The sequence below is a fragment of the Engystomops pustulosus genome, chromosome 7 (genome assembly GCF_040894005.1).
Source record: "Engystomops pustulosus chromosome 7, aEngPut4.maternal, whole genome shotgun sequence".
NCBI classification, from domain to species: Eukaryota; Metazoa; Chordata; class Amphibia; order Anura; family Leptodactylidae; genus Engystomops; species Engystomops pustulosus.
Window position 1 is genome coordinate 38,250,965 of NC_092417.1, and position 26,009 is coordinate 38,276,973.

General features: G+C 43.4%; 1 protein-coding gene across 5 annotated transcripts in view; it reads left to right on the top strand.

Moving 5' to 3' along the window:
* Positions 1-12,314: 12,314 nt before the first annotated feature.
* ACTN1 (actinin alpha 1) overlaps positions 12,315-26,009 on the top strand; it is an 84,539-nt gene continuing 70,844 nt past the window's right edge. For 2 of the 5 annotated variants that reach the window (XM_072115496.1, XM_072115499.1), the window contains exon 1: positions 12,315-12,604. In XM_072115496.1, coding sequence (XP_071971597.1) covers positions 12,500-12,604 — 105 coding nt within the window. In that variant the 5' untranslated portion in view covers positions 12,315-12,499. The remainder of the gene's footprint in view (positions 12,605-26,009) is intronic. The other 3 variants (XM_072115495.1, XM_072115498.1, XM_072115497.1) reach the window with 2 other exon arrangements.

A 26,009-nucleotide genomic window follows, 5' to 3' on the forward strand; every position in this document is an offset into this window, starting at 1 on the left:
GTCAGACTAGTTTCTTTTTATGGACTATTACTTGCATAGGCATTTCATAGACTGGGTACTAGTGTAGTAAACTCCCATCTTTGATGAAGTAGCTATGTTATGGTTTCATGTTCATATATACATTTCTTTGGGTCATATTATTTGTTTTTATGCAATGGAGCATTAATGAAGCCTTGTGCACAAAGCCTTGAAAATAGGTCTTTTGGACTCACTCGGACCATCACAGATCTGTTCATAGGACATGTGAAATAATTTTGGACCAGCCTATGGGATACACTTAAAGGGGTTGTGCCAAGTTTAGAAGTTAGGATAGCAGATAACAAGGTGATCTCCCACCTATCAAGCGAAACAGACCTCTGCGATCCAGTGAATAGGACCCCCAGCAATCCAGAGAACGAGGGTTCCATTATCATTAATCGATTGTAACGGGTCACACAGACAACAGAACTGAAAGTATCTTTGGGAAGAGTCCGGAGGGAGGAGTCTGTGGACCAGTGGACCCTCTGGACCACAGCGGGAGATGGTATGAGGCCCGCGGTGGCAGCCAAGGTACAGGGATGTGCAGCAAACAGTCCAAGCCAGGGATGACCGCAGCAACACAGAGGAACACTGGTAACGCTGGCACGGACTGCCGACACCGCTGGACTGGAACCCTGGGAGGCACAGCAGGAAGCACGGAGGCAGACTGGAGACTTGAGACAGGATGGCAGGAGCACACGGAGGTACCCTGCTAATGCTGGAGACAGGAACATGGAGGAACACTGGTAACGCTGGAGACAGGAACACCAGGAGCGTATGGGAACGCTGGAGACAGGAACACAGGAAGTCGCCTGGAAACGCTAATGGGCTTTCTCTTCTACAGAAAAAGGCACAGGGAAGCCTGGAATGGAAACCATAGAAGATCCTAGGAGAAGATCTGGCAGGGAGTGAAGGGAGGTGACGGATTATAAGGGCGAGCCGGATTAGCAGGAGCCAATCAGGAGGACGCTGGCCCTTTAAGGTTTGAGAAACACGCCGGGACCCGGAGCACAGACAGGAGCCACGAGGGGTAAGTGAGGGCAGGGGGACGGGGACCGTCAGGCAGCGGAGCACGGGTGCACCTGCGATCCGCGACAAGGATCGTGGGAGCACCCATGACATCGATGAAGGGGCAGGTTGAGAATGCAACTATTCTGTGGATAGGGGAAACCTTTAAACTTGGGACAACCCCTTTAATGTGTTTTTCCTGATCTGTAAATATCGATGACTTATCCTAAGCAAGGCTGACAAAGTTAGACAAAGTTGAGCCGTGGGTATAACTACAATAAAACTATTTTAAGAACAGTCACAGTCAGTAAGACAACACTTTGTAGTTTACATGCAGTAGTATGGTAAGGCAATCTGTAATATGGGACTGTAGGAGAATTTTATAGGCGATCACAGAGACAGATCATAGGGAGATTGCTGACAGAAGATAAATATGAAGGATTATATACATTTATAGATAGATAGATGATAGATTTATAAATACAGAAAGAATACAGACAGACAAACAAATACAGACAGATAGATGATAAGAATCTCCACCTTATATTATATTAAATGAGCAATACATCCTCTGCACACAAAAGCCCACATGTAGGGGGTCCCTTTAGGATAGGGCGCCCTGGGCAAATGCCCGGTTTGCCACCCCCCTGCGATCAGCTCATAAACAGAAAATGGAACAGGCACCAGACTGCTGCCTTTTACACATGCTGGTCAGACCCGTTTATTGTAGATCAGATCCCATTCCTTTCAATGGGAGCTAATCTACAGAGATTTTTCTTACCCACTATAATGAGAATAGAGCTTTCTCCTGTTTACCAGTGGCTGAGATTAGCTGATCTTTGGCAGTGCTGGGTGTTGAACTCCCGCCTATCTAATAATAAGGACAAATCATTAGGATATATCAGTTATAATTATAATAAATATATGTTACTTGACAAAAAATAGTTTTTGCACAGCTGGAGGGAGCCTTTGACAACAATTCCAACGATACCTGTATCATGCTTCAGACTTCTTCCTATCCTGAGATATAGGGCTAATAGACATATGAGGCTAAAAATTGTAAATATCCTCTCAGCCTTTCCTGAAGTGGGTGGGACTTTTTGGCTGTGACATCAGCTATGGGCAGTGATGCCAGAGCAGTGAGGGCATTCATGTGAACGTGCACAAACCCAGACAATTAGTATACAGAATCAGTGTTACTGCTTGTGCGGAGATTCAGGGGAGACAGAGACCTGGAGCTCTGCATCATACAGTAATCTACTATCACAGACAAAAATATATATTAAAACATGTCCAGCTACAATATAAAACACCTATATAGGAATAAAAAGATGAAAACATGGCAGCATCACAGTATGTGCACATATATACACAGTGAATCTTTTTTGGAAAACCACCTCTGTAAAAGACTGTTTTTTTTATGGGGAGCCTGTGCTACCTGTCTTTATTTGTGCATTCAAACTTTCTTCTATACATACACATTTCTACTACTACTATACAAACTTTCAAACACAAACAGCCCTGCTACATACCATTCCTGGTATGTAATTGGATGACCTGAAGTATGTCACAGTATATCAGTCACATGCTTATGACATCATTCAAGGTACTGGAGTTTCTCACATGTCACCAGGACTTATATTCTCCTGCACCCAGCACCTACTGATCATGAGCTTGCATGTTCTAGTAACCCTTCCCAACAACACCCACCCACTCTCCTCTCCTCTGTCTAGATATGGATTCCCATGGCAACCAACCAAACAAAGACAGCCAGAGGGAGGGACACAGTAACACCCGTGCTAGCTTGCAAACGGCTGCAAATAGCTAATGTGTGTAAATTAGAGAATTGCTTATTTTAGCTTAGTGCAGAGCTAGGGAAAAGTTTTTATAATTTACAGTTGTACTTTAGAGGAAAACCTACCATCAAAATCAAGTATGATAAACTATAGACACTTACTCATAGATCCAGGCTAGGGGGTGATACCAGAGCTGCTTTGTGCTGTAGCTTCATAGGCTGTTACATTGTGCAGGAACACTACCCCCTCCCACTGTGTGAGATTAGATCAGACAGAGGGAGGGGGAAGTACTGAGGGAACAGGGGGGAGGGTGAGGCATTCTAAAAACCTGTGAAATCAGGGTAGAGAGGGTCTCTAGTAATGCTCCCTAGTAGCTAATTATCATAATTTTAAAAGTTGATTTTAGAAGGAAGGGGTCCATGGACTGATTTGGCGAGCTCTGTGTAGCGCTGAGTAATCTGTGTGTGCTATATAAATAAAGGAATTATTATGGATAACAAACATAAGTAGATTATCACAGTCACAGTGTCCCTCGTTTATCATGATGGATTTTGATGATCGATTTCCTTTAACTGAGTTTTCTCCACTTTGATTGTCGTATTATGAATATTGAACCATTTTCTGAATTACAATTAGATTACTAGAACTAATTTTCAAATACTCATTGTCTTGCCCAAGGGCTGTGAACAAATTTGAGAAAACATTGAGAAGTAAAGGATTGCCTAATCCTGGTTACATTAGTATAAACTATGGAAGAAGGATGAGAAGAAGCAAGAATAAGGATCGTTCATTGACATACTGTATTGTATCAAAACCTTTATTACTTATCACGGACCATGAAAAATGGAATGTTAGATCTCCACTTATGGCGTATTGTAGTAACAAAGGATTTGGGCATAACGCCAGGAAGGATTACGATGTCAATCAGACACAACTTAGTGAACTTGCCACAGGGTATATATGTTTACCACACGGCTATTTCATATGGAAAGGTATTTTGTGAACACTGCAGGATCAATGCTTGTCAGTCATAATGTTACCATTATGTATTTGGTGATATCCCATAGTGTAAGTGCTTGTTATTCAATCTAGACACATCAAAGTCTGATGGAGCTCTAGGACCAGACAGTCATACTTGTACATGTAAGCAGTGCATGTATGGGGATATGTAACGCTAGCATTAACATCCTCAATTACTAGACAAGCCATGATGCCCAAGAAGATAAGAGGTGCCAGAGGAATCTTGTACCAGCTTTTCCGATTATTACTTCATCCAATACATTCACATAGAAAACATGGCAAATCCTCATGAGGGTTCCTAAAGTAGTTATCAATTAACTGCAACTTCTTTTAGATATAACATTAAAAGGGGTTAAAATCATTTATCACGGAACCACATGAATGTTGGCACAAGAAAAGGGATCCTGAGCTCTCTTTTCAATGTGTAATGTCCCGCTGGAAGGGTCATCACTAAATTTAGCTCCTGTTTGTTACCTGGTCAGCTGGAGAGGTTCTGGCCAGCTCTCCTATGCCTCCTTTAAAACTTCTTTCCTTTTTAAAACTGAAGTTCCCCTGATATCCAATAGCTATCATTTGCTGCCACCTACTTCCAAATATAGTATTGACGTATGTAGTGCATTATGCCTACTACTGAAGGGTTAAGATGTAATGTTTATGTGATGTTGCAACATTTGTTATCTTCCTTGCAGAATCCCAGGCTGGTGATTGGTTGGTGGCTCAGCATGCTGTGGAACTATCTCTGGTCAGCTCTCCTATGCCACCTTTAAACTCCCTTTTTAAAACTGAAGTACCCCTGATTTGACATCTATCTAATAGTTATCCTTTGCTGTCACCTACTGCCAAATTTAGTATTGACACATGCAGTACATTATTCCTACTACTGAAGGGTTAAGATGTGATGTTTATGTGATATTGCAACATTTGTTATCTTCCTTGCAGAATCCCAGGCTTGTGATTGGTTGGTAGCTCAGCATTCTGTGGAACTAGCTCTACAAAAGTTTATAAACAGAACCTCATTCCAAGCTGCTGGGTGTTGCTGCTCAGTCTAAGGCTACATTCACACACAAGTATGGGGGACGTATATACGGCCGACGTATGTACGGCCGATATTCGTCCCCCATACATTTCTATGGGCTCACGGCCCTGTACGGGAGCGGTACGGTGCAGCACACGTGCGGCACCCTACCGCTCCGTAGCACGGGAAAAGATAGGACATGTCCTATCTTTTCCCATGATACGGCGCCGTGCGCTGTATCTCCCTATGGAGAGGGGCGGGGGTGAGCAGCGCTCATCCCCTGCTCCTCTCCGCAGCGCCGATGTATGCCCGCCGTACTACGGTACGGCGGGCATACATCGTGTGAATGTAGCCTTAGTCAGTGGGAGTGAGTTGGTAATTTCTTAGTCTGCGGCTCGGTATGCTGATACCACAGAGACTGCCAAACTGCCAATTTGGCTCCAGCTAGTGAGCGTTCTGACTATGGGACGCGCTGAGGTACTCTCAACTTGCTGATCCACAGCAAACCTTGTGTGTGCCTGCACGAAGGATTGTTTCCCAACTTGTTACCTGCAGCTGTTTTGGACTGTGTGCCATTAAAGAGACTGTGAGTTATTTACTTCAATAATTACGTCTCAGACTACTGGTGTGGATAAAGTGAAAATGTCAGGTACATATAACTCCAATCCAACAGTCAGCACTAAGAATTCATCACAAAATGCAGTAGAACAAAATCCAAGGCCCCACGTTTATCGCCAAATATGTGTGGCTTACTCAGGGGTAAATTCGCAAACTGCTAACAAAAATATGAAATGGGAAAATCTCACCTGAAGTTAATTACAATAACAGGACACCTGTCGAACACCATCAGCAAGTCATAGGTGTCCTGCCACACAGGCCACGCCCTGCGCCTCCACAGGAACGCCGCCCACTCTGCCACTTGCCACGCCCCCCTTCATGCCCCCCCACCTTCTTGCGAAGGTGCCATAAAGGGGGAAATCATTGTACTTACTGGTGATATGTCAGTAATTACGATTTTTTCAGGGCCAGAAAAGCTTCCAAAAAAGCCCTGTTAAAACTACTAAGTAAATTTAAGGGAAGCAAATAGCTGAACGATGTACTTGACTATTTCTAATACTTCCACAGGAAGCATGCTCTACTGTTCTCCGAATCTCTGGAGGTCTATATTTGTGATTGATGGAAGTCTCAGCAGTCGGACCCTCATCGATCAGTTTGTTATCCCTTATCCTGTGGATAGGGGAAAACATGCAACCTTGGCACAGCCCCCATTGAGGTCAAGTTCACACAAGGGGGGAAAATTTACTTACCCGTCCCTGGCGCGTTCCCCGATGTGCGTTGTCCAACTACAATGCACTGTGCCGCAATTCACAAAGATTGTGCGCCCGATATCCTGCATGTGTCACTTCCCCGCTCAGGTCCGCTGGAGTTCACCATCTTCTTCCCGCTGTATGCAAGTGCAATGGTTGTGACAAAATTTGAATATTAAATCCCGTGCTCAGTCCGAATCTTTCGGATCGCCCGACAGCACCCCCCCCCATTTCTGTTGCATGAAAGCCGCTAATGTGCTACAATCCGATCGTGGGCGACACAATCCCCAGTTAAATACCTGTCACAGCGGTGCAAATCCCGAAAATTTCTAAAATGTGACGAAAGTGCGATCCGCGGACCCATAGTTAATAAGCCCCATGGTGTTTTTTCTAAATTTTAAATTGCATCTGAAACACATTAAGAAATAAGCATCCTATGCATTTTCCCAGTGCAATACATTTCTAAACACAACGAAATGTGACAGAAACGTGACAGAACGTAGTATATGGCCCTGAGTAATAATAAGTGAAAATCCTTCTCACGAGGACAGTGTCTATTACTGGCTATGGATGTTTCTGTAAATGGCAATGTGTAACCTGGAGGAGGACTGCGCTTCCTTTATTTCAGTCTGTGGTTTAACCGTCAGTGACACTGTCTGTGTATGAAGGAAGCGTGAGACTGGGTCATGTAATGCTGAAAAGCTGGTAACCACAGCGGGCCGGGCATGTCTGCTGTATTACAAACCCTTTAAGGCTTTTCCATTCTATCCTTATATAGATATACAGTCATTTTTCTAAATCAGGTATTTCTGCAAATCCCCATTCAAATAAAATAACAAGAAATATCTGTAACAAGTCGTCCACATGTGAATACTGTATACCCTCGGGGAATGTCCAGATGGGTCATGGAACTTCAGCTGCGAGTTTGTCTAAAAGCCGCCTCTGCAAAGAACTGACAAAACAGGTCACTACACGCCACAGGTTTTCAAGAATTAAATATACAACATTGAAAACTCTTTTTTTTACACAACATGGAGGATTTTTCCAGAACATTGGAAAAGGAGGACTTTTTACCAACTCCAACTCTGTGCCTCCAGTACTGTTGAAATTTCTTTGCCAAATGGGCTGGAAGTCTGCTCTACTCCAGGACCGCCCATATGACAGTAGCACGTCTAAATAGCGTAATGCTTGTTCCTTGGAAGCATCATGGCCTTGATTAAACTTTGCATGTTTATTGACTCTATGTAATCAATCTCTGGCTCAGGTGGCGTGTCATTCCACTGCTTATATGATTCCGGGCCGTCAACTATATGTACAATTCGTATTGCATTTGCTTCCATTTTATGACAAACTATGTTTTGGTTTACTGTATTTTGTATGTTTCAATAAATGTTTATTGACTCTAAATAGCTTAATGCTGAAACTATAGTGAAACTATGCTAATTAGGTTCTCTACTGTGCTGTTGGGTACACCTGAATGTTTAAAAGACACCTGTCATCAGGTCTGTGTCACTTGTCCTGTCACTACTACCTGTTGGAACAGGTCACAAGGATCCTATCCCAGCCTTTATCTAGTCAATTCATACATTAATCATTGCAAAATCATCTATTCTTTATTATGTAAATGAGGCTGGTCACATGGTCAGAGGCAAGTGATGTCACCCCTGTCACCCCTCCCCTCTCCTCCCCCTGCTCATGTCTGTGTGCAATGTATAGTAAAGCATTGCTGGTGTCTGTGCTGCATCTGCTGACATGCTGCATCCTCCTAATACACAGAGACACAGACATCAGCTACACAAGTACCTGACATGTTCTGTTATAACATGGCTGCAGCCTGGAGCTGTTGTATCTCTCCTATACACACACACATACACACACACACAGGCTGCAGGGGGCGTGGCCACCAGCAAGCACATCATTATACAGCCTCACCCCATTATACAGGCTGTCAGTCATGCACTGGGGGTGTGGCTGTACCTCCCACTCATGAATAAGCTGGACAGCTTGAATATGCTAATGACTCATTGGACATCTCACAGGTCATTTGCATACAGCTTTAGGACCTAATTTCTTAGGTTTACAGGCATGTAGAGGGACAATGAAGGGATAGAGGCAATGCTCTCTAATGGCAGTTTATGAAAATATATTTAGTTTAGGGGGTTATTTTGCCTGACGGGTTCTCTTTAAGAAAGGTACCCCTAGACTGGGGGATGACATTATTAGGTGCAAAATCCTTGTTGCTTACCTCATGACATCCTCCCCTCTTACAGGACGTGGGGGTTTGTATGGCTGATGACTCCCTCTTTAAGATGACACTCAAGGTGTCCCTCCCTCCCTATGCTATTGAGATTTTATGTTTTATTGTAATGTTTTACCTTTGTATTTTATAATTAATTTCAAGTCACAGCAGGCGGAATGATTGAAGATTTGAGATGGTGGTTGCTCGGTAGCCCGACTTGCCAGCTGGGAGTCCATCTGGGCATACAGTTTCCAGAGCTGAATTTGGTGCCTGACTTTTGGATATTACGGGTTAATATATAAAAAATAAAGCTGTGACCTAAGTAGTGTCTGTCATATTTTGGAAGTTCACTAATTCGGTTAAAGTTTACTGACATTTGTGTTATGGGTAATTTATTAAAGTGCCCTTAAAGGTGGTTTACATAAGGTGTTCTGTTGTATGCATTCCAGTCTGAAATGAAATAGACCGCCCATCTGACAGCAGAAATATGAAGATAATTACACATTACTAGTTTCCAGCTCTACCAGATTTAGTGGAACAATGTCTATGCAGAGAGTTGGGGATGGTGAAGGTAATAGGTCCTCTTGAAACCTACAGCCATTGAACCTGTACTTAGATTCATCCAAAGGCAGATGATGACTTGGGTTATTGGACTTCAACATGTCCGATCCCTCTTGTTTGGAGCTAAGTTACCACCATAGCTTTTTGCCAGAAGCTTATTCCTTATTCCTGTTTCCCCATTCAATACACATGCACAGACATCTATGTTGCATGGATATGGTTGGGGAAAGTTGATATAAATAGTTGAAAGCTGAAAGGGCCATAATCTAAAGATTATAACCGGCGATAAAGGGAAACGCCTAAGAAAATAAATCTTCCCAGTGTAACTTCTTAGGAATCCTCCAGAACTTGTACTACGTAGCGCCCAAAAAAGATATGAATAGTTACTAAGCAACAGACATTAATGTATTTAATAATGATGGATCATCTGCTTGAAGGGTCAATGCACACAGTCCGTATTACATGCAGATTTTCAGTGTGGTTTTTCGTATCAGTAATGTAATAGCGCACCAGTCATGTAAATCCAGCACATATTCTGCCACTGTCCATCTGAATTAAGAATTCAAATATGATGGTAACAAATCTGCAGGGTTGGAATTTAACTAAAAGGCATATTAAGATAGAGCTACATGCACACAGCCATATAGCAGCTCCATACAACCCTGAAGATGGCAGAACAAAAACCAAAGACAGTGCAGAGGATGGGACTCTGAGCAGCATTGTGATATAAAATACAAGGAGTCCCTGCTTCTCTGCTATAATCATAACAGCTGCTGCTCTTATGCAGGGAAGCAGGGACTCCTTTTATCATATATCACTATGATGCTCAGAGCACCTGCTCTGCACTGTGAGCAGTCATTGAAATCCAGCAAGCACACAGTCCATAATTCAATGGCTGAGCATGGTAGTCTGCCGCATGCCTAAGCATCAATACATAAAATAAAATTGAAGGCATATGTAAGCTCCATACAATTCATCCTAGGAGAAGACACATCAGGAGAGCAGGTGTTCCTGTACTCATGAAGTGATCAGTGATTGTATAACTGGCTTGCATGTGCCACGTAGCCACCGGGCTATTGTTTATACTAAAAAAATAAACTTAAAGGTATTTATGAATGTGTCTAATAAATCCCGTACACTAACAACTTGCAATTGCTGCAAAATTATAGCTGGTTAAATTTCATGTGCATGAACCTTTCGGGTGCATGTAATGTATTATGTGCAGATCTCCATCCTGTAAATCTGCAGTGTTAGGCTATATTCACACGAACGTATGGGGGACGTATATATACAGCCAACATATATACGGCGTATATACGTCCCCCATACATGGGAGCTCTACAGTACTGCACACGTGCGGCACCGTACCTTTCCGTAGCCCGGAGAAAGATAGGACATGTCCTATTTTTCGCCGGAATACAGCGCCATATATTACTATGGAGAGGGGCGGGGTGGCAAGTCCGTACTACTGGCAATCCACCGCTCCCAACAGGGGTCTGCAATCTGCCTCCTGAGCTGCCTTATGGCAAATGCGACCCTGCTCATAGGAGAAAATTGCCTGAGGCCGCGTTCACTCCAAAGGGCACATTTACTAAGAACAGTGCAGTGTGTACAATGTGTAGTTTGCCTGTGTATAGTGCAGAGGGCGCCAGATTCCTGATTTGTGGCGCCCGTTCTTCATGAATCTGGCGCCACCTGCACTGCTCCAACAGAGTGCACCAACATTTTTTAGGCGCACCATCCAATGGAGCCAGGAACGCCCCCTTCAGTGCAGAAATTTGGTGCAGGTACTTCTTAAATACCTGTGCAAGCAGTTTGCACCTAAAAGAACGTGCAAAGTCCAACAGAAAACTGGCGCAAGACCCTTAGTAATTGTGTCCCAATGTGATTTGATTGCTTTTTGAGACACAATCCAAATATTCCAACCGTGCTAAACCTGATAGAAACAAAAAGTTACCTCAGTATGTGATCATGGTGGGAGGCAGTGGTGTAACCAGGAGAGGCAGGGCCCTATAGCTGACTTCTGAATGGGCCACCCCCCTTCCCCTTCACAAATTTGTATACATGTGAATTATAAACACACACATTTATACACTCATATATGCACACGTTTATATACTTTTATACATACAGCATAAACATACATACAGTATATACCTAGCATATATACATACATACAGCATATACACACATACAAACAATACCACACATACCCATGCAGCATATACTCTGACATACAGCATATGCACATCACATATGCACACAAATATAGAGCATGTACACATCACCATACACAGACATACACACAAACATCTAGCATATACACACCCAATACCACAGATGCCGCAGCCACTTGACACTACGGGCCCTATAGCAGCTGCTATGGCTGTTACCCCTGTAGTTGCGACCCTAGTTGGAGCCTTTGGATAACGTCTCAAAACGCAATAAAAATGCATAGTGTAAATGGGTTGATAAGAACATCCCTGGTGGTCAAGAGTGTGAGCAGAAGGTGGAAACTTGCATGGAACCGTATAGGGCTGAACAGACTGCACTTGCTGTATGCCCAGCATTGTGCCTAGGTGTCATAGGCTAAGGCTAAGTTCACACTTCCATACAAACCTCTGTTAAAAAAAAAGTAACAAACGGAGTTTTAACCAGGGGCGTAACTTGAGGGGGTGCAGAGGGTGCGGTCGCAACCAGGCCCAAGTGGCTTAGGGGGCCCATAAAGTGTCACTTTCCCATATGAGAAGACTAGTGCTATAAACAATACATCAAAGTCGGGGGCCTGGAACAGACTTTGCACTGGGGCCCATCAGCTTCAAGTTACGCCACTGGGTTTAACATATCAATTAAAAACCCCATTGACATCAATCTAAATTTTATACAATCTGTCACGGTCAGTTATGCAGGTATCTGTTTTTTGATGGTAAAAAAATGATGGAGGCCGCAGTACTTTTTCTCCACATGCATAACGCATAACGCAGGCGCCTATATGACCATAACGGATGACATGAAATTTACACGGATGTCAATGGAATTTTTTATTGATACGTTTTTAATTGATACGTTAAACCTCCATTCTTAGCCTTACTATGAAAGTATAACACAGAAAGATACTTTGTTGCAGTGTTGGGATTCCATAGAATAACCTAATGGAGCTTTGGCTTTATGCCTCCTTCATTGTAGTGGGTGTAATAGAAGGTGATAGAGAACTACTCCGCTCTCCATGTCATTTAGTGAGGATTTTGGTGAAGTGAGGGTAACGAGGGATGTGTAGTCCCTGATTGATGGGTCCTGCTGCCAGTAGCAGATCTCCCAGCCCCAGGCCAGGGGAGAGACCAATGTGAGAGCTGGAGGAGGAGGAGGCCGTGCACCCTCCCCCTCTCCCGGGCAGTCCCTCCGCTTTCCTCCCTGGGTTACATCGCAGAGCTGGCTGCACGCTCGGATCTGCTGCCGCCTGCTTCTGTACAGGGGGATCCCCAGGAGCACTACAAGTCCAAGCATCGCACAAGAGCCCCAGCCAGCAGCAGCAGGGATGGATCATTATGACTCTCATCACACTAATGACTATATGCAGCCGGAGGACGACTGGGACAGGGACCTGCTATTAGATCCAGCCTGGGAGAAGCAGCAGAGGAAGGTGAGCCCTGCCATGCCACTCACAAGTTTTTTCCCCCCAATATGCCAGGGATGCCAGTCATCAGCCATGTATCATATGCTGCAATCCAGGTGCAGGGCTGTGAAAGGGTTAACACAATTTGCAGAGCTCAGTTACAGTAATCCAGACCTAATGTAGACATCCAGTTATAATCCAGGTAGATGGCGGGGTGCTGGCACTACTACACCGGAACCCATGGCTGATGTCACCACTCCTTCCTCTGTGCACACCTAGCCCTCTGCACCACACATGCTATCTGGCCCCTTGGCGTAAGGATCTGATCCGAAGGATAGAATGTGACCCTATAGGTGGTGGGGTATCGGCGGGGAACTTTTTACGATTGGGTAATGTGTAGATGTAGAAATGATCCTAGTAGGAAGCATCACCTTGGGCTGGGGCTTGCTGTAAAGTTATTTTTTTTATAATAAATGTAACATTTTTGACTATATACTGTATCCACGTACATGGAATCAGATTGGTGGGATCGCATTGACGCAATCCCAATCCTATCCTCATTCCTCGGTTTGGTACTATGAGATTACTCAAGACTCTAGTCTGGATTTACTATCATTCAGCCCCAGAGGCGCAGCCGGCTGTAGTATTTACCTGCAGATCTCCAGCCAAGGCCTCGGCTACAGAGCAGCTGGTCTGCGGGCAGGGCTGACACTGAGACCAGTGACTTTATCTATTATTAAGTACTTAGACGTGGTCTCGGATGATGTAAATATACGGTACGCTGGTTAGTTATTGATGACGTGTAGAAATGTAATCACTTTATTATATGTAGAGCAGAAACCTATACCGGAGCGTCGTACCAGATGTGCAGAATAAAATAATTTGTGGTTATCAGCTCTAGGCAATCAGTGACGCACCATAAACAGTGGGGTTCTTTATATTTTCAGGGGTTGTCCTCTTAAACTCTAGGTGGTTTCTGATTTTGGCTGACAACGAATGAGTTGTGTCCATGTTTCTCGGATAGGCCACGGGTGTCTATGTGAAACAGCCCCGCCCCCTTGTCCATGTAAATAAAGTTAGGAGCGGCTGTCAACAGTTGTCAGTGAGATCACTTTCTACTTTACAGTGAAGGCCATATCAGTCTGATCGGTTACTATGCCATAGTTAGCACTTTGTCTATTCTAGCTGTTACAAGGGTTAAAAAAAAATAAAAATAAATAAATGTATGGGGGAAAAAACTTTTGTGAGGGCTTTGTACTAAAAAGTCTAATCAGAACAGAAGTGATGACAAACATTGAGCATGTGAGCCAATCCCTGCCCTTGGTAGTCACGTGAGAAAGAATGACATGTGACCACTGTGGCCTGCGATGGCTTAGCCAGTGTGTACATTGTACAGGATGACATCACTTCTGGTCTAATGGGAGCAGAAGGGCCTGCGCTAAAAACTAGGAGGAACCCGTAAATGTACATATTTATCTGTTGCAGAATTAGTTTTTTTGGGCAGAAAACCGCAAACATAACTGTGAAGTTATCTGAACCCATTGATTTCAGCATGATTGTCTGACTCTTATGTCATAAAGGGAGAATACCCACTGTTAAAGGTGTCTAAAAGCATCTTAATACCTTTCTCCTTTTGAAAATACCTGCACACTTGGCTGAACCAAATGTGTATGGGGGCGTTTAGGAGGGATAGCTGTCAACAGGTATTTGAGATCTAGGTTATATTCATGAATTAAAATATATACAGCCTTTAATATAGACTTACTATAACTGCACATTTTAACATCCAGACATAAAACTAGGGTAACACAGAAACTTTGGCTGCAACATCCGTTTAATAGCCAAAGATCACAGAGAATATTTTATTAAATAATACGGACTGTTTATGGCTACACACTGTTAGCAGAAATCCTATCTGAATTTTCAAGATTATCTTTCTGCAAGTCAAGGAAATTTGTTAATTTCTTTAGATACAATGTAGCCCTGGTCTAATCGGTGGGGAATCCAATGCATCTGGATGGAGATTTGTATATAGTGGAATGAGATGTAGTGGAGATGTGGATGTGCGGCGGCCCCTCGGTTGTGGCCGGTGTGCGGCGGCCCCTCGGTTGTGGCCGGTGTGCGGCGGCCCCTCGGTTGTGGCCGGTGTGCGGCGGCCCCTCGGTTGTGGCCGGTGTGCGGCGGCCCCTCGGTTGTGGCCGGTGTGCGGCGGCCCCTCGGTTGTGGCCGGTGTGCGGCGGCCCCTCGGTTGAGGCCCGTGTGCGGCGGCCCCTCGGTTGAGGCCCGTGTGCGGCGGCCCCTCGGTTGAGGCCCGTGTGCGGCGGCCCCTCGGTTGAGGCCCGTGTGCGGCGGCCCCTCGGTTGAGGCCCGTGTGCGGCGGCCCCTCGGTTGAGGCCCGTGTGCGGCGGCCCCTCGGTTGAGGCCCGTGTGCGGCGGCCCCTCGGTTGAGGCCCGTGTGCGGCGGCCCCTCGGTTGTGGCCCGTGTGCGGCGGCCCCTCGGTTGTGGCCCGTGTGCGGCGGCCCCTCGGTTGTGCATTCCTTTTAGACACCAAAAAAATGTATGGCAGCGGCCTATTCCTTTCTCCCTATTGAAAAAGCCGACATCTAGTAAAGGTTTAAATGTTACGTCTGTGAGGAACTTTGTAAGGATTAAAGCTGTAAAACTATGCATTTGTCTTGTATCGACTCCTTCCATGTATTGTCCATAGACGTCTGAGCCGCAAAAACAGAACAGGATCTAAAATTTGCTGTTGACAGCGGTGGCCTACCCACAATATCCCACAGGAGAAGGAAAATGTAGACGGCATACCCTCCAGTGTATCCCTCAGATGAGGAGGGTGCCCGCAGTTTGTTGACCTTGGTGATGATCCAAATGTAATCCAATAACCAGTAATAGGACTGCAACACAAGACGAAGTGAAACTCCATGGTGCGTTATATTCACCACGCAGCAACGCTTCGACTACAAAGTGCTAGACAAAGAATACGTTGTAGTCGAAATGTTATTATGTCATCTTGTGCTGTGCTGCAGCCCTTTTACTAGGGACCGGATCACATATTGCTGCTAAACACCGTCATGTTTGAGGGGTCCAATACAGTAAACATATATCGCACTCTCAAACGTGTTTCTATACATGTAGTGAGAGAATATGATGGTATATCACATCTAGATACGTCACGCCCTATGAGATTTACTTATCTGCAGGGTATAAATAGGTGTGCAGTAGTAAAATATATATATATATATATATATATATATATATATATATATGAATATATGAGCAGGGATGGGTGTAGTTCACTTGTGGTGACCTATAGTGAACTGTGAACAGTGATCTATTACCCAGACTTGAGTGTGTTTATGAAACTACAACTCCCAGCATTCTCTCACACCTGTTGGAGGGACACTGATTGCTTAGCACGGGGCGATAAAAGTAAATATATAGGTGAGAGCTCCGATAGTAGCTGCACATTCTCCTTTGGTTCCTTCACCCTCTTCTTGTTTGGTCTGCATAGCTTTCTCTCTTTGTCAGTCTCATTGTTTGCATTGTAGATAAAGGTAGGGTATTGACTTACCGTATGGCCCCTATTCTTATAAAAAGAAGGGTTGTTTGGAAGGAAATTGATTTATAGACCCTGATGGGAAGCTGATAAAGGCTCCTTGTGCACCTTTGATTCCTATATTTGCTACCTGCATTAAGAGGATATTCACATGAAGCAGATTCCTTCTGGCAGAAAGTAAAGATTTTGGCGATTCAAACTAATTTTTCAGATGCTGAAAGTTGCTACAAATGCTACATTTATGTAGGAATCTCATCAGCAAAGTGGTCTGTTACATACCCACCTGGCACTATATCTGCAGAAATGTTGCTGGAAATATGGATCCGAAAAAAATAAAATTCTGTAGACATTTTTGAAATTCTTGGTGAAAATCTGCAGCATATAATTGACGTGCTGTAGATTTAGAAACGGTTCTGTGGGTCACTGTTGTGGGTGATTTGTGAGTGAGACCTATAATAATCTCTGCAGGTAAGGCCTTGTTCACACAAGCAAAAATAAAGTTTCAATTTTACTGTTATAAATAATTGATGCATAATGGTCAGAAAACGTACTTATGTGCAAGTCAGTGGGAACAGATGGTAAACAGAAGGTTTTCCATTTACCATCAGATCTACGTGTCTGTTATTTTATCTCATAATGGAAAACAGTAATGGACACCTCGAGAGGTCCTGTGAATTCTACCTTGGATAAAATTCTGCCGATTTTCCACACAAAAATACTTCAGTATTTCAGTTTGGACCTAGTACCACCCACTGTCGGTTAGTGGTGACTTCCATGTTTCTGTATACATACAGGTTAACCATTAGGGAGCATTCAAACGCGGCATGCCTGAGACGCGGGCGTACCACTATGTGCAAGAGAGGAGGAGGAGGTGACCCCTCCTCCCTCCATAGAAAACAGCAGCGCGCGGCCGCACACTCTCAAAAAGGAAGCGCATGCTCTGTCTTTTTGCGGTGTACGCCGCGGATTGGTGCCAGACGTGTGCGGCATTGTACCGCCGCTGGGCCGCCATTGACGTTTATGGGGACGTATATGCGGCCGCATGTACCTCCCCCCAGACGCCATGTGAATGAGCCCTAGTCTAAGGCAGGGCCAGATGAGACTGCTTTGTGCTCTGGGCTATATGAATATTATAGCCCCTACAAGTCCAGAATCGCTTCCTACATGTGGTATTAGAATCAAGCTTCTTGGGGAACGGAGGATGTGTCCCTTTTGCCCGCTTTCAATCTGCATTTCATGACCTTTGGAGGAGCTTCAAAAGTCCTAAAATGGCTCTTGTGTTCATCTGTATTGTGAGCATGAGCAGATGAATGAGTGTGAAAATTTGGGTTTAAATCTGGCCCTAAAAGCTAGGGCCCCGGGCTACCGCCCAAATTGCCTATATTATGACCCACATGTGGTCCAAGGTAATGGGGGCTGGAGGAGGTGGGGAAAAGTTGTCCCATTCCTGAACACATCCAGTCCATAATAAGACCATGTTTAGTAGGAGAAATATTATTGTGTGCCATTGTGGCTAAAGCGTTACAGGGAAAAATCCTCATCTACCCACATGAATATTCCATGGCATGTGCGGGGTACCAGTAGCCTATGTGTTCACAAGCTGATGGGACTGCATCGCATCACCCATGACTTAACCCTAAACTCTATTAAATGGTGTGGCCCCAAATTTGGAAAAGCTGCTTCTGAATTCCGGTATTGGTAGAAAAGAGATGGGATTCCCAGTGCAGAAGGGTCTATAAGGCAGGAACAGATGACACGAGCTGCTGGTGACAATGACATATTGGCTGTCACTTTTATCAGTGATAGGGGGACAGCAGGGAATAAATAGATCATGTGCCTACAGAAGAGAAAACAAAGAAGTTTAGCAACAATAGTACATTTTTCACATCTACCAATTTAGACATTCTGTATGTAATTTACATGGAGATGCTCCAGCATTAATACGTCTTGGTCCCAAACATATAATAATTATCCCTGGTTTCTTTTATTTTCTAATTTTATACCTTTGCATGGAATATGATTTGTAAAGCGCTACGGTATATGATAGCGCTGTAGAAATGAAGATTATTATAAATGACCATTTTAGCACTGCAGAGAATAAACTGACACATAAAATAGTAGCACTATTCTTTTTGTCAAATAAGATGGAATCTGCTTTGAAGGCCTATGAAAGAAAATACTTAAATTTGAATCCCCTAGTGATGTTAATACAATAAAGATCATTTTTAACCCCACTTTTATTTTACTCAGTTTTATTGCTTTTTTAGCTCCTATCACTCAGTTCAGAAAATTCCAGTGTGTGTTCAGGGACTCTCTAAGCAGACACATTATGATCCATCTAGTGATGTGAGATGCTGTGTGCTGACAGTGTGCTTAGATTATCATAATTTAGGGTTTATTTACACTTTTATTTATCTTCTGAACATTCTATTAGTATATGACACATAGAAAAAGAGAGATTGATAACAAACATAATGACACTCTTAGCACTGTTAACTCGCCTTATCAATAAAACACAGTCAGCTTTGCCTGACCTGATCTGTCTGTAGCTTGTAGAGTAAGTTTCTTCACACTGCTGCTTGCCGGCAGGAAGTGCCTGTGTCTGAGCTAGTCCTGTAATGCAGCAGGGAGGGGCAGGAGGGAGAAAGCACTGCATTGTGCAGACATGAGAAGCTATTCATGAGAAGAATCAAGATTCAAGTCAGAAGATCTATGGTTGTATCCAGGGACAACAAAAATTGTAAACACCAGGACTGATGGAGACAGGTTAGAATTATATTTGTGAAATGCTGTATTTTTGTTAATATCAGTGAATTAGAGAATGTGTGTTATTTTGTTATCCTGAGTATATTTAAGAAACTTGTCTTTGTGGGAATAACTTGGATATCTGTAAAGTATTAACTATAGAGTTATGTTGGAGGTATGGGGCTTATAATTCCAGTGTCCTGTGGCCTTCAGATGTCTAATCCCTTTGTATTCCAACGTGTCGTTCATTATGGGCATTTTTATGGAGGCATCAGGCTCCACCATGTGCTCATTGTCCAATTCTGGTTCATTTTATTTGCAGAAGATTCTGCCCCATAAATGTTTTCGCCCGAATTTTTGCCCAACATTTCTACATTTCACATTTATTCGGTATTCTCATGACTTTGATCCGTTTAGGATGTTTTCCAGTATGTTAATATGCCATTATATTTTTCACAAAATGTAAGTTTTTAGCAAAACTTTCTCTTACATTTATGAGGTAAATAATTTTATTAATGGACAATGAGACAATACTGGTATGAACTGCTGTTTATAACCTAGTTTAAAACCCATATGGTACCTTATAGGATGTTGTGAAATCTCCCCCCACCCCCCATTAGATTCCCACCAGCCTCCCATGACCTAATAGTCGTCCGCTGCCTTTTCATCCCTGCAGTATTTCCGTTTCACATCCTGAAGTATCCTCCCATCTCCTTCTTTCCATCTGCCACATATTACTGGGAAACATATGTAGATAAAGTAAGAAACCTTCGTCTCAGTATTGTCAGTAGGGTCGGCTGTAGCTCGCCTACAAGTTGGCTCTTGTAAGGCTTCTCCGAGGCTTGCATGGTATGCTGACCTATGTGCACCTATGTCAGGAGCTTGTCACACTAGTGGGGGAGTATAGTCTGCCTTATATATGGCATGTAATAAATTATCCTCTATATTGATCATAAATAAAGTCGGATGACATCTTCTCATTTAGGCAAAGTTTGTTCCCCTAAGGAATAAAAAACATAAATTTCCATCTCTAAGTAACGACATTTCCATTAATGATTACAGAATTATTATAATACTCCATTTATCATACGTCTGTTTTACTGGAGTCTATGTTGCCCTGATTTGTGCCAAATTAATGAAATTCTTGGCAACATTGTTAAAATATATAATAACCTTGTTTTTTTTATAGCGCCAACATATTCCATAGCTCTTACAAATCATAGGGGACAAGAGCTTACAGTCTATAGGGACGAGGGGGCGACACAAGAGCTTACAGTCTATGAGGACGAGGGGGTGACACTAGAGCTTACAGTCTATGAGGGCGAGGGGGCGATACAAGAGCTTACAGTCTATGAGGACGAGGGGGTGACACAAGAGCTTACAGTCTATAGGGACGAGGGGGCGACACAAGAGCTTACAGTCTATGAGGACGAGGGGGCGACACAAGAGCTTACAGTCTATGAGGACGAGGGGGTGACACAAGAGCTTACAGTCTATGAGGACGAGGGGGTGACACAAGAGCTTACAGTCTATGAGGACGAGGGGGTGACACAAGAGCTTACAGTCTATGAGGACGAGGGGGCGACACAAGAGCTTACAGTCTATGAGGACGAGGGGGCGACACAAGAGCTTACAGTCTATGAGGACGAGGGGGTGACACAAGAGCTTACAGTCTATGAGGACGAGGGGGCGACGCAAGAGCTTAGAGTCTATGAGGACGAGGGGGCGACGCAAGAGCTTACAGTCTATGAGGACGAGGGGGCGACGCAAGAGCTTACAGTCTATGAGGACGAGGGGGCGACGCAAGAGCTTACAGTCTATGAGGACGAGGGGGCGACGCAAGAGCTTACAGTCTATGAGGACGAGGGGGCGACGCAAGAGCTTACAGTCTATGAGGATGAGAGGGTGACCCAAGAGGTATAAGAGCTTGTATAATGGTCCAGACATTCTTTATAAGGGAGCAGTCGCCATATTATATACAGAGTCCCAGGCCAATGGGACTGCAGAGAATCCGGGAGCTTGATATCTGGTGTTTGCCGGATAACAGACTGGAGGAGGAAATAGGATGGATTGGTAAGGATAGAGTTAGTCTAGTGCAGTTAGTGAGTGTGATAGGCTTGTCTAAAGAGATGGGTTTTAAGAGCAAGTTTGAAACTTTGGAGGTTGGGTATTCGTCTAATAGTCCGGGGAAGGGCTTTCCAAAGAATTGGTGCATCTCGAAAGAAGTCCTGGAGGTGTGCATGAGAGGTTCAAATTAAGGTAGAGAATTATCTAAGATCACTGGCAGATAGAAGAGGTTGGGCGATAGACTGAGATGAGAGAGGAGATGTAGGTGCAGCATTATGCAGAGCTTTGTGGATGAGGGTGATTATTTTAAACTGTATTTGGAAGGAGAGGGGCAACCAGTCCAGTGACTGGCACAGACTGGAGGCATCCGTGTAGCATTTGGTCTGAAACATGAGCAAGGGCTGCTGCTTTAAGAATAGATTGGAGAGGAGAGAGTTTAATTAGAGTAAGAGTAACATTAGTCGAATTAATCATATTTTTAAGTCCCAGGGTCTTTTTTCACATGCAAGTTCAGTCCACATTTGCAATGCATGGGACTGATATTGGACATGGTCCCGTTATAGTCAATGGGTTTATGCAGTCATGCCTTTTTTCACATGCTCTCACTGCTACAGGAAAGCTTAACTTTTTAAAATGAAATTAATATAAAAATTTATGCTTCCCAAAATTTCTTGTTACTGGTAAACCAAGTAGTTGCTCATGCACACGAATATTGTTTTTGGTATCTATCTCTGAAATGATTGACCTGACTGTGTACAGTGTACTGAACCCTCAGCTATGAGATGTATTGGAGATCTTAAAATAACGAGGATTTAAGAAAGTCTTGTAGAAAATGTGTGATCACCTTGTCTGTTCTGTTACACTTTTGCCTCCACTGTGTAATTTTTGGTTGACATGAAGTGGTAGAAGAGCCTTCAGTTGTCTGGTAATGATGTATGTCTCCACTAAATATAGCCACTGGCCCGTCTTCATGGTGGATCCCCTGGGCAGTATAGTAAATTGTACAGGTCCATCGCATGTCCAGGAGTAATCCATCCTTTTAATGATAGAATCCAGGGATTGAAATGGATACATATTTGGCAGGAACCAGATGAACATAGCAGACCACTTGTAGCACGTGTGCAGCCCCCCTTACCTCTGTTCTTCTAGGGAAAGCGGAAGCACAATCTGCGGGATATTAAATCTACACAGCAGGGAGGGGGTGGAAAATTAGCGAGTGGCCCTGGAGGTAACGCTGTCCTTGTTTGGAGTTGGACATTTCTATAGAGCTTTCATTGTTTGGCGACACTCCTGGAAAGATCTGCTGCAGCCTGGCTCGTGACCACATGAGCAGACCCCAGCGCCTTTAATCCCTCTTAAATACCTTACAACCACGGCCGGTGTGTGTGGTGTGAGGAGGTAATTACAGTCCAAGGCTTACACAGTATCAGGGAATTCACTTTTGGATGCAAATAGCAATGACTGATTAGATTTGATGATGCTGGACAACCCCTTTAAATCTAGAGCTATATCAAGTTTTCCTCTATCTACGAGGTCTGTTGTACCCCCAGATGAACAGAGCAGCTGGTTGCACATGCGCTTGCTGCAGTATTCATCTCTATGGTGCTGACAATATTCATCTCTATGGTGCTCAGTGCAGTACTCTGATACTTCTGTTGGTGCCATAGACCGTGCATGGAGCAGCGGCACACATGTCTGACCTGGCCCTCCATTCATTTGGGGTATAATGGACTCACATTCTTGTTATTAATGGGGGTCCAACCACTGGGACTACCACTGATCAGCAAGTTATCGCCTATAACTGGAATACCCCTTTATTGCAACAACTTGGAAGTTCCTAGAGATCATCCTTTCTCACTACAATGGTTAGAATCAGAGAGGACTTTTATGATGGCTGCTTAAAGGGGTTTCCCATGAAGAAAAGTTAGGCCCTATCCCATGAATAGGGCCTAACTTGCTGATGATGGGGGTTTAAGTGCGGAGACCCCCACAGATCACGAAAACTAGCTATCCAATGGGGTCCCACGTAACTCCGTCAGAACCCTTGTTGCTCCGTCAGATTAATGGAGCAGACGGCGGCGCATAACAGTAAATGTTTATCCAGTCCCACCAAAATCCAGATGTTTGGCTGACATTAATCTAATGTGTATGGTCTGCATTAGAATATTTTCCAATAAACTTTGGACACTGGGACGTGGAGAGTAGTTCACAGATATAATGGGGCAATATTGGAAAAAGTATTTACTTTAAAAAGAACCCCATAAATGGGGTCCAAATATCTGCCGCCAGTCTGTGCTGCTTTTGCCCTGCTTAGGTCATCGCAAACCAATTCAGATTCCAGATTCCATTATCTTGCTGATATTTTGGCCTTGTGTATAAAGGTGTGCCATTATCCCTATGATTAGGAATATCCCATGATCTCCAAAAGACATGCAGGCCCAGCAGCCCCATTACAAGAACCAGCCTAACTCCTGATTAAAAAGAGTTTGCCTAAAGTAATATTCATTAGTAAGTCTGAATAATTAGAAAATCCTTTTTTCTCTTTGTCTCCATAACCTGTAAATGCTGCAGTCATTTTATGGGTTTTGGATGGAAACCAATTGTAATATGTGCAGAATTTCCTTGGCTGGGTATTTTGCAGTTGTCAGCAAAGCAGATTGCATTGAATCAGTAGAAAGGGAAATTTTTCATCCAATATTTGAATGGGTCGTCCAGCACTAGAAAAATCTATTGAACTTTTTGTACCAAATCTATAGGGACCATCATATTTCAAACATCCCCTTTCTGATTCTGGAATCTCCTTTCCCATTCTGGTTCTAACACAGGCTGCTTCCCATTCCTCTCTGTAGGGCTGCGTTCACACGTTACACTTGAATTGTGCGTAAAAACGCAATTCAAGTGAAACGAGAAGCAGCCAATCCTGATTGCAGATGCGTTTGGACCTAAACGCTCATCATTTGGGACGAGCAACACACGTTTTGCATTGTTCCCTTGATTTTTGTGGGTTTTTTAAAAATGTTTTCATTAACCTTATTGTACAATTTGTCATAGAAATAACATTAATAAAACATTAACATAAAAATAAAAAAAATTTTCAATAAAAATAACACAAATCAAGGGAAGTGGTTGTGCCAGAACAATTTCTATTCCATTTTCGCATATTTTTTTACTGTCTGACACTACCTCCCAAATTCAACTTAAGTCTGAATACCGTAATTAGAAAATCCTGTTTTCTCTTTGTCTCCATAACCTGTAAATGCTGCAGTCATTTTATGAGTTTTGGATGGAAACCAATTGTAATATGTGCAGAATTTCCTTGGCTGGGTATTTTGCCAAATTCAGGCTGGGTACCTCCCAAATTCAGGTCCACCGCAGGATGAGATTGGCGTCCTAAGCATTTATTTATCTTGTTCTCAATCACAAGCATTTAGCCTCGATATAAACCCCTTATTGGTCACATTACGGAATGTATGAAGGCGAGAATGTATGAGGAAATTCTTGGGTTTTTGAAACTGAACCGGGATGAATTGTCCTCTCTATACAAAAAAAGTTTTTTAAAGTTGGCAAATTAAAAACAAAATTAGGATTAGGAATGATCAAAACTTTATATGCGAATTAGCTCATAATAATCAAGGGGCGGTAACACAGAGATACTTACAGGCGGTCCCCTACTTAAGGAAACCTGACTTACAGATGGCCCCTAGTTACAAACGGACCTCTGGATGTTGGTAATTTACTGTACTTTAGCCTTCGGCTACAATGATCAGCTGTAACAGTTATCACAGGTGTCTGTAATGAAGCTTTATTGTTAATTCTGGTTCTTTTGACAACCCAACATTTTTAAAAACTCATTGTCACAGAGACCAAAAAAATTCTGGCTGGGGTTACAATTCTAAACTATACAGTTCCGCCATACATACAAATTCAACTTAAGAACAAACCTACAGAACCTATTCTGTACATAACACGGGACTGCCTGTATCCTAAATTACTCCTCCCCGCATATAGAATAATATTAGCGCATTTCCATATACCGTACATATTGAGGTAATATCTTAAGACAAAAAAGGGAGATTAAATTAATCAGGGCGATTCTTTACCTTTTATCCTTGCAGTATTCTTTTAGTGTTGTATCTAATATTCTGGAGCTGAAGTGTGGAATTGTCTATAGCAGTGGTGGCGAACCTATGGCACGGGTGCGTGGGCACCCGGGCCATCGCCCCAGCACACCGGACAGAACTCAAAGAATCTTCCTGCAGTTGCAAGCCACTTAAGAGACGCTGCTTTCAGACATATTTTGATACTTGCTTCTCTACTTAGAACTGTAGGAAGAGGGAGAATGAGTAGACAGGGCCGAATTATCTTTGGAGGACCTTCTGCTGGCCCCACGATTCTCTGTGTACAGAGGGACTATGGAAAGAAGCTAAAATGATAAAAAATGTTTCCATCTTTCTATTGTGTTGCTGTCCTCAGGAGGCTAATCTGATTGAAAGTTGTTGAAGAACAGGGAGCAATAACTTACTGCTTTAATTTTTGGTTGGCACCTCGCAATAAATAAGGGGGGTTTTGGGTTGCAGTTTGGGCACTCGGCCGCTAAATGGTTCGCCATCACTGGTCTAAAGCTTTCTTTTGGTTATTTTTTACACTGTATGTTCTGCTCTGCATGATCTCTTTAGTTACTTTGTTACACACAGCCGTACAAGTATGTAATGTTCCTTTAATTCCTGGTGCCTGCAGTGGAGTAGACTTTACCTCCCATCATTTCCTCTCAGCTGATCACAGCCAGCCTCAGTTTATGTCCCTGTCTGAGCTTGTGGTCTAGGACTATTCAGCAAGAGCTCCCTCATGTCCAAAAATGGAAATGTTCATCTTTTTTTTTTTTTTTTTTCTTATTCCTATTAAACTAGAGGGGACGGAGTTTAGGAGGAGTTTTCTTTCAATTACAAAGCCAAAGGAATCCTGCATTAGATCACCCTCTGGAATCCAGAAAGCGCTGATGATGTACTGTTAGTCATAATATGAAACTATTCATTTCATTCATTCTTTTTCTGCTGCTGAGA